We start from the raw sequence: 13,634 nt of genomic DNA, 5'->3' as shown, positions 1-13,634 counted from the left end.
CAGTATCCTTGATGTGATATGGCTAAGGATCTGTATATTTAAAATATGACTCATTCTCATAATTTCACCTTTTTTATGTAAAAGCCATTATTTTGAGTACATAATTGGCTTCTAGTTGTTTTTCTCCTTAGTTATCAAAGCACGCTCACTCTTCCTAAATTTTTTCTTCAGAAAATATTTTGATAGATTTTGTGAATGCACTTTTCTACATAACTTCCGTTAGCCATTTTTTAAAAATCTGTCTATTCTGTCCCTGTGTTTCTCTTCCACTCAACACTATATATAAAATATTATCTGTTGTTACACGGCTTTGGTTTTGCATTGCGTGTGGTAGCATTATGTCGTTTAGCAATAAAATCACATTGCTAAACCTGTGGTCTACTGTTAATTAAATAGTGTGCAATGAAAAATCTTCATGCTGTCCCCATGTAATTTAACTGAATTTGAATCACTCGTCATAGACTACTGCAATCAGTAGATGTTGATTTGCATTGCCACATGATACCATTTGTATTTCTTCAGGAAAAAGAAAAGCCGAAGTCGCAGTCACAGTCGTGAAAGGAAAAGAAGCAGAAGCAAAGAGCGCAGGCGCAGCAAAGAGCGAGACAGGCGGAGAAGCAGGAGCAGGGAGAGAAAGAGCAGCAAGAGTAGAGAACATCGTCGCAGCCGAAGCAAGGACCGCCGGAGAGTAGAAAGAGGCCGCTATAGGAGCCCATTGTATGTTTCCTTTTATTGAACTCCCTAACTCTTTCAAACCTGAAGCAAAAACAGAAAATGCCGATAATACTCAGTATTTGTGAATAGAGAAACGTAGTTAACCTATTGACCTGACCTGCTGAGTGATTTCAAAGTATTTTCTGTTTTTATTTCAGGTTTTTGTACAACTTTCATTTTCTGTGAAATCTGAATCATTTTTCAGCTTACCTGCACTGTTTGCCAAATGTACTGATAAATAATTTCTAACTAGAGGAATGTTTGTGTGGGGTAAAAAGAGTATCAATGTATTTACATCCACTGCTTCAGAAATTATGAATTTGTAGATGATCCTAAATTGGTTTGAGGCCTGTATTTTAGCCAACATTAGTTATTGGTGGGCTACATTTTTGCTGATATTCTAATTTTTTTTTGGTTTTTTAAAAATATTATATGAATTAGAACTTTGATTCCTTTTGTTAATACAGGGCCAAAATATATGAATCAAAACTTAACTGTAGTGGGCAACATCCACAATACATTTCAACGGATCTCAGGCAGAGGTGAAATTTCTGCTGCTGTTACTCATTTTCCTACACAGATTATGTTAATATGTAATATAATTGTGTCTATCCTGACTCCTTGCTAGCCATCTCTACCTGCTGTTCCATTAACTCATTGAATAATGTCTCATGCTCAGTTTATGGCAATCTAGTATACTAAAATGGTAGTTCTGATAGGTTCAAATCTCTGTGCCATCTTTCATTCCCTCATGGTCGCTTGCCATGGGCAAAGTATTAATTATAGTTCAAGGTGATTTTTTGATCAAACTAGTGGCAATTTTTAAAAATGTAATCTTCCTCTGAAAAAAAATGACCTACATCAGTCTGCACAGCATTAACATAGTAGCTCTAAAAGACGGCTAATTGGGAATTACTTACATTTAGCAATTTGAGAGTTAAAATCAGGGTTGAACAAGAGATAACAACCTGTTAAGTGTGGGGTATTTTTAATCTATTTCTCTGCTCTTGGTGCAGCCTCTAATCCAGATGTTCTGATATGGTACTGGTATGGTATACGTTTTCAATTTTGTAAAGGTTTTCTTTAAAACTTCAGAGACACCTGAAGATTGTTCTTAGAACTGGTTTCATAATAGAATCTGAGAAAACGCTGTTCCATTCTAATTGCACCTGCAGTTCTGCTCAAGAATTGACAGCTAGCCACAAGATGGCTGTTGAGGATAATCAATGCTTGCGCAGTAGTAGTAGTTTAAACTGACCTCAGTCAAAACAGTGGAATTGCTGATGATTTAGAAGTTGAGTTGTGTACTCATGTAAATTCTTTCTGCCATCTCTACCTGCTTAGTTTGGAGAAAAGACTTATGTAAGTATCTGTAGTGTTATTTCTAATCCCTAAAATTATCCCCAGTCAAAACAAATAGCTATTTTTAACCTTGAGCTTGTGAAAATGGGTGCTGTATGTTGTGCCATTGTCATGTTAATTAGCAGTCATAGTTGGTAGTTAACTTTAGCGCATATGCTTCACAAAGTTGGCCTGGCGATCTTTCATGTGGTTTTGTTCATTTTGAAATGGGCATGAATCTGGCCACAAACATCGTCCAACACAACTTTAAAAGTGCTTTGTTTTTGTTCATTTTGATTATCGGTATTTGATACTGCTTCTCATTCTATTCTTTTGCTCTGATAATGGATGACATGTTGCAATCCAGTTATTGATGGTGCCTAAATGACTTGGAAATGTTAAGTTTCCCAAAATTTCAGCAAATTGACTTCTTAGATGCTTCTTCCTCTGCTCTCCTTTTTTTTGGATGATTTCCTTCATAGAACCTCATCCATGAAGGCCTGTTTAAGGATCTTTCCATTTAGGGGCAGTCTTCATATTTAATTGTAGTTCTTATTAGAATGAAATTTTATTCTAATGTCTGCCAAACTACTTCAAACAGGAAAGTACTTCAATTTAGTGCATAATTTGTGACATTGAGGTAATGAGTAGCTAGGTCAAATGTTCCCTAATTTTACATTGGTGTGATGAATTTCTGGCATTGAAATGCATTAATTATAATTTGAGTGGTCTGCAGACGGGAGTTGTTTTGACCCAAAAGGGTGGTTAGGGAAGAATTAAGTAGTGTTTTGTGGTGGGATATTCTCAAAAGGATTTCATTAACTGCTGTGCATAACTTGTAGCTTTCTTATAATGTGTAGGCTGTCAGAACTGAGTGTTCATTCATTTATAAGCATTGAATTGCCCCACTATGTTTAAATTGATCTCTTCCAGCTGCTCTAAACCCCATTTTGATGATTGCATTGCTGGTGGGTTTGTTGGGGACGTCTCTCCTTATAACTTTACGTTCATTAAATCTAACTTATGTAGTTTGGTTTGTTCTCTGAACATTAGCTGTAGTTTCTAATCCCCCTTTCCCATCTTGGCTTATTTTAGAATCCATAAAATAAACTAGTCATTTTGCACCATAGTCTTAAGGCTTAGCTGTTTCTATTCTACATTCTTCAAAAAACTTAAAATGCATATAGCTTATTGTGCCCCATAACTTTCTATAGAGTGGCCTGTGTATGTGTTTTTCCCTTCATTGTATTTTGACTGCTTTTTGAATGATTTTCATCTCCATCCTTTTGAATTGGGACTCTATTTGTAATTAGCCACAATAACATCTACCTTGCTTTGTAATTTAAGTTTCTTTTGGAAGTAATAAGTGCATGTCTATGGTAAATTGCAAATCTGAAAGCTTTGACTTTGATGGAATTTGGACAGTCGATCCTTAGCACAAATAATAGATGGGGAGACAAATCTTTAACTGTTGACTAAAGTTAGTCTTGCATCCATTATAAGATGATTTTATATTGCGTGTTTCCACTAAGGTAAAACTAACATTCAACTGTCATTTGTAATACATATAAGACTTGTTGATGCATCCCAGCCCTATTGAAAGCCAGGTGGCTGATATGTCTTGTAGCTATAATTGGCTTTGTCTCATCTTTTAATTCTAGTTCTGGTCCAAAATTCAGCAGTGGTAGCAGCAGCAGAGGGAAGATTGGCATGCAACCCGGTATCAAAATAAGGTGTGTTATTAAATTGTATTTGCCAGGAGCCCTCCTTAAAATGACAAACTGGTCCATACTTTTTTTTTTACAACTGTCCGTGTAAGTAGCATTCTAGAAATATGCCCACCGATCTTTTTGAAACTCTTGCTGATGGCGTCAATGATTAGGCTGTAAGTTGAAGTCCTGTGGTGTTGTTTTTAAAAATTTAAATAAAACTGTGAAGGCTTTTTCGGAATCTAGTGGATGATTGAAGATCATATTTGAAGATTGGTTTGATTTTCTTTAATTTAGTGATTCTGCAGAAAATTTCCACTGAACCTAGTAGGCAACATTGGAATGTATAGTAGTGGGAATAATCATTACTGTTCATCCATTCATCCAGTGCCTAAAAAAAAAACTGGCAGTAGCTCTCTATGATGAAATTTTTCACCAAATTTAATTGCCAGCTCTTCCTCACTTTGCTGATAGTGAGTGCTGCTGTCCTTTAGCTGCATAGTTTGTACCCTATCCTCTTGTGAATCTTAGTTAATTCCCAACTGTCTTTTCACTTGTTATAAGTTTTGGACTTGTTCAGGAAATTATAATTTGTTTCATTTTCTCAAGTATCGTTCTGTGTGTGTTGTTGATATACTGTGTATCAAAGTGTTTAATGCATTTCAGCAATAAATATTGGGTTTCAAGGCATAGTTATAGCTGGAAGATTTTCTCTAATGTTGTTTATGGAAATGATTTGTATTAGAGGTTGACTTTCTGTTGTTCATCATCCAAAATGTACTGGTTTAGCTAGAGGATTTGAGTGGTAAATTGTCAACCATCTTTTGCAATAAAATAGTCACATCTGAACTAATGCTTTCAGAGATAATCATAGATTCATACAGAATGGAAACAGACTTTTTGGTCCAATTAGTCCATGCTGATGAGAATTTGCAAACCAAACTAGTCCCACTTGCCTACATTTGACCCATATCCCTCCAAACCATTCCTGTTCAGTACTTAGCCCAATGTCTTTTCAATGTAACTATGCCTGCATCCATCACTTCCTGTGGCAGTTCATTCCACATACAAAGCACTCTGTGTGTTTTTAAAAAAAAGGTAACCCCCTTTTAAGACTTTCTCCTCTCACCTTAAAAATATGCCCCCTAGTCTTGAAGTTCCCTGCCCTGGTAAATAGACACCTGGCATTCATCTTATCTATACACTTTATGATTTTATAATCCTCTATATGATCACCCCTCAACCTCCTACGCTGCAGTGAAAAAAGCCCAAGCCTCTCTTTCAACCTCAAACCCTGCATTCCCAGCAGCATCCTGGTAAATCTTTTGAGCCCCCCCCCCCCCCCCCCCCCCCCCAGCTTAATAATATGCTTCCTGTAACACAGTGACCAGAACTGAATACATTACTCCAGAAGAAGCCTCCATAACGTCCTGTACAACCTCAACACGATGTCTCAACTCCTATACTCAGTGGTCTGAGCAATGAAAGCAAGCATGCTGAATGCTGCCTTAACGATGTCTGTTATCCAAACTTCAAAGAACATATAGCTGAACCCCTGGGTCTCTGTTTGACAATACTACCTGGGGCCCTATTTTTAAATGTAGACGTTCTGCCTGTATTTGTTCTAACAAAAATGCAATACCTTGCATTTATCCAAATTAAACATTTATCTGTTACTTCTCAGCCCATTGACCCAATTGATCAATATCTCCTTGTAATCTTAAATAACCTCCTTCACTGTCCACTACACCATCAGTTTTGGTATCATCCGCAAGCTTACTAACCACGCCTTTATTCACCTATAAATCATTTATATAAACAACCAACAAAAGTGGACCCAGTACTGATCTCTGTGAAACAATGCTGGTAACGGGCCTCAAGCAAAAAAAAATGTTTCCATCACCATTGACTTCTGCCGTTAAGCCAGTTTTGTGTCCAATTGGCCAGCTTACCCTGAAGCTCATGTCATCTAACTTCACTAATTAGTCTACCATGCGAAATCTTGTCAAAGCTTTACTAAAGTAAAACAACACCTATCGCTCTATCCTTAGCAATCTTCTTGGTTACTTCTTCAAGAAACTCAAAGTTTGAGACTTGATTTGCCTCGCACAAAACCATGCTGACTATCCCTAACCATTCCTTGTCACTCCAAATGCATTTAATTGCTACTTTCAGAATCATCTCAAACAACATATCCGCCACTAATGTCAACCTCGCAGGTCTGTAGTTCCCAGGCTTCTCCTTACATCCTTTAAGTAAAGGCATGACATTGGCCACCCTCCAGCACCTCACCCATGGTTATAGATGGCACAAATATCTCTGTTAGGGACACTGCAATTTCTTCCCTAACTTCCCATAACGTCCTGGGATACACCTGATCAGGTCCAGGTGATTTATCCACCTTTGTTTTCTAATACCTCCAGCACTTCCTCTTCCATTATGTGAACTATTTTTCAAACATGTCATTTATTTCTCTGATTTCTCTAGCCTGATTTCTTTCTCCACAGTAAATCTGGCAAAATATTCATTTAATATCTCTCCCATCTCCTGAGGTTCGACGCAAAGGCAACCTTATTCATCTTAAGGGGTGCTATTCTCTCCCTAATTGCTCTTTTGCTCTCAATGTCTGTGTAGAGTCTCTTTGAGTTAGCCTTGACAGATAAGGTTAAGGACATCTTGTGTCTGCTTTTTGCCCTCCTGATTTCCTTAAGAATATCCCTGCCCCTATTGCACTCTTGAAAATGCATTTGATCTGTTGTCTATATCTAACATGGCTCGCTCTTTTTTCTTGACAAGAGCCTCATTATCTTTGTTCATCCATTATACCCTATTCTTACCAGTCTTACCCTTCACTCTGTTAGGGACATAATGCCTCTGAACATGGCTATCAGTTTTGAAAGTCTCCCACTTGGTGGTCATCCCTTTACACACAAGCAGTCTAATCCAGTCAACTTACAAACGTTTTTGTCTCATACCATTAAAATTTGCTTTACTCCAATAAAGAAGTTTAAACTTTTATGGAAAACCTATCCTTTTCCATAACTATTTTAAAACTAATAGAATTATGGTCTCTCGTCCCAAAGTGCTCCTTCACTGATCCCTTAGTCACTTGACCTACCTTATTTCCCAAGAGAAGGTCACGTTTTGCTCATTCTCTAGTAACTATATTTATATATTGGTAAAGAAAATTATCTTGAACACATTTTACAAGTTGCTCACCATCCAAGCCCATAACACTATGGGAGTCCCATTCAATGTTTAGAAAATTAAAGTTCCCCTATTATTACAACCCTTTTTATTATTGCATATATCGGAGGTCTCTTCACATGTTTGCTTCTCAGTTTCCCTCTGATTATTAGGAGGTTTATAGTATAATTCCATCAAGGTGATCATCCCTTTCACATTTCTACGTTCTATCCATATAGCTTCACTGGGCAATCCCTCAGAGATATCCTCTTAGTACAGTAGTAATGTTTTCCTTAATCAAAAACACTACCTCTCCTCTCATGCCTTCCTTTTTATCCTTCCTATAGCATCTAAAATCCAGAGCATTGAGCTGTGAGTCCTGACCTTCCCTCAGCTAAGTTTCTGTAATGGCTATGTCCCTGTCTCATGTTCCCATATATGCCCTGAGTTCATCATTATAAAAAAATGCAGTTTAATTCTTCAAAGTTACCTCGTTCTCTGACTTGCTGTTGTCTGTCTTCTAGTTAACTTGTTTTTTTCATGCAGAACCATCCTCATCTGCCTTTATATTTTCACTGCTACTTTAGGAACCCTCTACACCCCCACCCTGACTAGCTTAAAGGCCCCTGAAATAGAACAAGCAGATCTCCCTGCCAGTATATTGGTCCCTTTCCAGTTAGCACTTGTGCTTGGAATCTTACCAATACATGATTTGCTACAACATGTATTTCATTTAAGAAAACGTAGAGTGAAATTAAAGTGGCATTTGTACTTTGCTCAAAGTCCTAACTTATTTCTTGTGTTTTCTTCCAATTCCAAAGTCGAAGGCGCTCCCGAAGCAGAAGCCCACATAAAAAGGATAAAAGTCCAATAAGGTAATATTTCAGAAAAGCTGCATCTTGTGCATGCTGACAAAATTGCATTTCATGCATAAATCGTGCCTTTTTTTAAACTGGCAACAAAAAACAGTCAGGCCTGACTTGCATTGGATTTAACACTGACACTTTTTAAATTCAGGATCAAGTGGTTGTGTTTTGGGATGTACACCACAAAACGTGTTATAATAAAGGTTTGCCTCTTAATCAGTGTTTTGTTTTGTTTTGTTCTGAAATGTACTGTTCTATTTACTGTACATTTTCCCTGTTTAATTCTGGCTTTTAAAATTAGAAAAATTATCTTAATGACAATATCATGCCAATTGAATAGCTTTAACCCTTCAATTTGTTATATCAAAATGAGGGCCTATTTGAGGATATTTAATAATTACGTAGCTCTAAATCTGGCTGCTTTTATTGGAATTTTAAATGTATATCTGAAGGCTTGAGTTGGTGAGTTTTGAAACCTCCTGATCATTGAAGTTGGATTCACTTGGTGTCTTCATTGTTACCAGATATACTTGGTATTGTAACTTATATAATGATAATGAAAAAGAGTTTTAATAGCACAGGGAAAGGTCCTCCAACCCATTTATCCTTGTTGATCATCAAGCATTTATCTATACTCATCCCATTTTCCAGCTCTTGTCCCGTGGCCTTGTATGTTATAGTATTTCAAGTGCTCATCTAAATAATGAAATGTCCAATAGTTCCTGCTTCTCCCACCCTTTTTGGCACTCTTAGTTCTAAGTTGGGGGAAAGTGAGAACTGCAGGTACTGGGGATCAGAGTCGAGAGTGTGGTGCTGGAAAAGCACAACTGGTCAGGCAGCATCCAAGGAGCAGGAGAATCGATGTTTTGGGCATAAGCCTCTAAATTAATTGCAGTGTGAAAAAATTATATCAAATTTTAATGTATAATCTCAGATCTAAGACACTGTTTACTGTAAACCATAGGGAGCCAATCGATAATATTTCTCCTGAAGAAAGAGATGCCCGAACTGTGTTCTGTATGCAACTTGCAGCACGAATTCGACCGAGAGACTTGGAAGAATTCTTTTCATCTGTGGGAAAGGTAGGATCTTTTTAATATGCTAAATGAGAATAATGTTTTGAAAATTCCAGAGGAATATTGTTCAACAGAGAGGGGGAATACATTAGCTTAGCTTGTAAAGGCATTTGCACTTAGCTGATTTCAATTTTCTTCAAAACTGGCAGTTTGTTCTCTCAGCATAAGGAAGTAGCAAATTCTGCGATTTCTGATTATTCTGAAGTGCATGATGAGATGCTGCTTTGCCATAGTGTGTAAGCTTCTATTGTACATGTTGCAAAAATATCGGTATTTTAGAGTCAGCTTTTTGTTGAACTCAGTGCTCGTATGGAGATATAAAATAATGTCTAAAAAGCAGCATCTCAGTTTTAGTGGTGCAAATTTACACCTGCATTATATACTCTGGCCATTTTTTGGACTTAAGACAGAAAAATATCATAACTGTAATCATCTTGAGGTTGTATGTCTCAGTGAATATATCATGCCCTCTTGAATCTTTTGCCAACCCAGTTTTGGCTTAACTGTTATTCTGATTCTGTTAATGTAATTTTGAATGTGTCAATTTCCAAAGCCTTATGGAAAATCTAGTGTCTAGTGATTTGAAGGCATTGTTTTATAACTGGTGCATTTATGGTTTGAAGCTGTTGAATTGAGCAAGAATTGCATCTGTGTTTGTACAGGTTCGAGACGTCAGAATGATATCAGATAGGAACTCAAGGCGTTCAAAAGGAATTGCTTATGTGGAATTTGTTGATGTGAGCTCTGTTCCACTCGCCATAGGCTTGACTGGGCAGAAGTTGCTTGGTGTGCCAATTATTGTTCAGGCTTCGCAGGTGAGGGAATTTTATCTCCATCTAATCTTCAGATTAGAAACTACGTTATATTAGCTGAATTCTAGATCTTTTTTTCTAATCAACCTGTTCAGGAATGTTATGATACCCCACTGGAATAGATGTGACCTGAATCCAGGCCTCCTGACCCAGAGGTAGGTGCAGTACCACAAGAGGAGAAAGTGAGGACTGCAGATGCTGGAGATCAGAGCTGAAAATGTGTTGCTGGAAAAGCGCAGCAGGTCAGGCAGCATCCAAGGAACAGGAGAATCGACATTTCGGGCATCAGCCCTTCTTCAGGAATCCTCCTGAAGAAGGGCTGATGCCCGAAATGTCGATTCTCCTGTTCCTTTGATGCTGCCTGACCTGCTGCGCTTTTCCAGCAACACATTTTCAGCAGTACCACAAGAGTCCATAGCTGAAGTCTGTGTTGACTATTAACCCTTCTGCACTTGGGTAACCTCTTATTTCACCACCTTTAATGTTGTGACGATCCAGCCTCATGTTTCTCAAAGCTCACTATTGCATTCCTCTAATTTGGGTTTGGCTCATTTTAGTCATTCAACACAACCTTAGTTAAAGTTGTGAATATTCACGTTTTCATAGTAATGGTAGCAGGTGTTAGCCATTTGTCCCATTGAACCTGCTCTACCATCCATTAAGATTATGGCTGATCTATCTGTTGTCTCAGCTCCTCCTACCTGCATTATCCCCCATAACGTTTAATGCCCCTCCCATACAAAAGCCCATCCAACTGTGTCTTTAATATATTTAATGAAACTGCCTCTTCTGCTTCCTTGGACAGAGAATTCCATAGATTCACTACTCTCTGGGAAAAGTAATTCCTCCTCAACTTTGTCCTGAATCTACTACCCCTAATCTTGAGGTCATGTCCCCCAGTCCTAGTCTCACCCACCAATGGAAACAACGTGCCTGCCTCTATCTTATCTATCCCTTGCATAATTTTATATGTTTCTGTAAGATCCCCTCTCATTCTTCTAAATTCTAGCAAGTACAGTCCCAGGCGGCTCAACCTCTCATCCTAGGGTAGCCGCCTCATCTCCGGAATCAACTTGGTAAACCTCATCTGCACCATCTCCAAAGCCTTCCTCAAGTAAGGAAACCAGAATTGTGCGCAATACTCCAGGTGCAGCCTCAGCAACATCTTGTACAGTTGTAGCAGAACCTCCTTACTCTTAAATTCAATCCTCTAGCAATGAAAGCCAATATTTGGTTTGTCTTCCTGATTACTTGTTGCACCCGCAAATCAACTTTTAGAGATTCATGTACGAGCACTCCTAATTCCCTCTACAACAGCATGCTGCAATCTTTCACCATTTAAGTAACACTCTGACCTATTTTTATTTGTAAAGTGGATAATCTCACATTTACCAACGTTGTACTCCATCTGCCAGACCTGTAGTCACTCACTTAACCCATCGAAGTCTTTTGCAGACCCTCCACATCCTCTGCACTGTTTGCCTTTCCACTCAGTTTAGTGTCATCAGCAAACTTGGGTACATTACACTTGGTCTGCTCTTCCAAATCTTTTCTATGTATCTGAACAGTTGTAGGCACCCCGCTCACCACTGATGTCCAACCAGAAAAACACCCATTTATCCCAACTCTCTGCTTTCTAATGGTTAACCAGTTCTCTATCCATGCCAGTACATTCCCCACAACTCTGTGCATTCTTATCTTATGGATGAGTCTTTTGTGCAGCATCTTATTGAATGCCTTCTAGAAATCCAAGTATGCAACATCTACCTCTCCCCTCTGTCCACTGCGCTTGTTGCATTCTCAAAGAACTCCAGTAAATTTGTCGAGTTCCTTCCTGAATCCATGTCAGCCTGATGGAACCCTTTACATCCAGATGTCTCACTATTTCTTCTTTACTGATAGATTCCAGCGTTTTAAGATGTTAAGCTAACTGGCCTATAGTTACCTGTCTTTTGCCTACACCCTTTTTTTAAACAGTGGCGCAACATTCGCTGTCTTCCAGACCTGCCCTGAGTGCAATGAATTTTGATAAATTACCACTATTGCATCTACTGTAACTTCAGCTATTTCTTTCAGCTCCCTAGGATGCATTCATCAGGACCAGGGGTCATATCTACCTTTAGACCCACAGGTTTGCTCAACACTATCCCTTTAGTGATAATGATTGAATTGAGGTCTTCACCTCCCATTGTATCCTTAACAACATTCTTTGGCATGTTAGGCACATCTTCCACTGTGAAGACGGATGCAAAATAGTTATTTAAGGCCTCGGCTATTTCAGCATTACCCAATATTAATTCCCCTTCCTTATCCTGCAACAGACCTTGGACCACTTCAGCCACCGTTTTCTGTTTTATATATTTATAAAAACTTTTCCTACCTGTTTTTATATTCTGTGCTAATTTGCATTCATTATCTATCTTTTTTGCTTGTTTTGTAGTTCTTTGTTGCTCTTTAAAATTTTCCAAATCTTTCCTGTTTCCCACTACTCTTAGCTACTTTGTAAGTCTGAGATTTTAACTGAATTCCTTCCTTTATTTCCTTGGTTATCCAAGGCTAGTCTTCCTACCCATACTATCCTTGGTTTTGATTGAGCACTGTGAAAATTCTCTTTGAAAGTCCTCCACTTGCTCAACTGTTCCACCATATACATTATGTTCACAGTCTAACTTAGCCAACCCCTTCCTCATTCCCATTATAGTCTCTCTTGTTTAAGCATAACACCCTGGTTGTAGATGATACTATTTTACCCTCCATTTGTATCCGAAATTCGATCATACTGTGATCACTCCTTCCAAGAGGATCCTTAAATACGAGATCATTAATTTTACTTTCTCATTACACAATGCAGAGGAATCTCAATTATCTTAACAAGATGGGCACTACTTTGTTCTGTTAATTGATTCAATGATTTACCTCTGGTGCTCGGGAGTTTTGTGTTAAGTCCACTGTCCGATCAGGAGACTAGGCAGCAACACACTGCATGTGAGCCCCTGCTCACCCCGAATATCGCCCACCTCTGCCCCTGCCCCCTCTTCAGGGCAGCCGGACTGGACACCAACAACAAGACTGTCTTTTGGGGGATAAGTCTCCAATTAGCACGTGCGCACGCGCGCGCACACACACACACACACACACACACACACACACACACACACACACACAACTTTTTACTGAAACTTGTTGACAGGTTCCTTTGCCTTGTACAGGGCAATGTTGGAGAAACAATCTGGGGAAGGGGAGGGGGGGTTTAGGGTACACATCTGTGTGGACCTCTCGGGAAAGTGGAGGGAGGAAAAAGAGGGCGTAGGAGGTCAGTCATTTGGAGAGGTGCCTCGACTCCTGTCGATGTCCAGGACTGTTCTTGGCAGCATTTCAGTAAACTGAGTTCGCTTTTAATCGCTGTAAATAAAAGACGCTATCAGTGTTGGAAGCACGTCTTTGATGTAACGTTTCTATCGGGATCTCGAGATCTCCTTCAGATAATCCGATATTTGAATAATTGATATTTGGATAATCGAGGTTCCTCTGTACCAGATCTAAGGTTGCACACTCCATTGTAGGTCTGGTAGCGTGCCGTTCGAGAAAGTTACCACTAAGTTGTATGAACTCCTTTTCAAGACTGGCTCGACCAGCTTTATTTGGCCAATCAATGTGCTTCTTTAAGCCTAACCATTACAATAATTGATTGTATTAATTTACCTTGATTCCCCTCTTGCAGGCTTTAACATGAACATGGTTCGCCTCCGTTGCTTACTTTTATTGAATGCTATGCTATTTAAATAGAGTCAGAGAGTATAGCAATTGCTTTGTTTCATATTCTCACACCCCAATATAGACAAGCATCAACTGTTGCTAAGATAGCATAAATACCATTGTCACTAACGCTGTAACTTTTAGGCCATTCAGTGCTCTGCAAGTATCCTGCAT

At 38.7% G+C, this 13,634-nt stretch overlaps 1 protein-coding gene across 7 annotated transcripts in view; it reads left to right on the top strand.

The window, feature by feature from the left end:
• rbm39a (RNA binding motif protein 39a) overlaps positions 1-13,634 on the top strand; it is a 48,285-nt gene that overhangs the window by 13,394 nt on the left and 21,257 nt on the right. For 5 of the 7 annotated variants that reach the window (XM_072556231.1, XM_072556234.1, XM_072556233.1 and 2 more), the window contains 6 exons: positions 523-717; positions 1,182-1,256; positions 3,717-3,788; positions 7,772-7,825; positions 8,781-8,898; positions 9,555-9,707. In XM_072556231.1, the coding sequence (XP_072412332.1) occupies positions 523-717; positions 1,182-1,256; positions 3,717-3,788; positions 7,772-7,825; positions 8,781-8,898; positions 9,555-9,707 (667 nt within the window). Of the gene's footprint in view, positions 1-522; positions 718-1,181; positions 1,257-2,058; positions 2,077-3,716; positions 3,789-7,771; positions 7,826-8,780; positions 8,899-9,554; positions 9,708-13,634 lie in introns of all 7 variants that reach the window. The other 2 variants (XM_072556236.1, XM_072556237.1) reach the window with 2 other exon arrangements.

The sequence above is a fragment of the Chiloscyllium punctatum genome, chromosome 37 (assembly GCF_047496795.1).
Source record: "Chiloscyllium punctatum isolate Juve2018m chromosome 37, sChiPun1.3, whole genome shotgun sequence".
Taxonomy (NCBI): Eukaryota; Metazoa; Chordata; class Chondrichthyes; order Orectolobiformes; family Hemiscylliidae; genus Chiloscyllium; species Chiloscyllium punctatum.
Note: the sequence above shows the minus strand (reverse complement) of the source record. Positions and strands in the feature narration are given on the sequence as shown.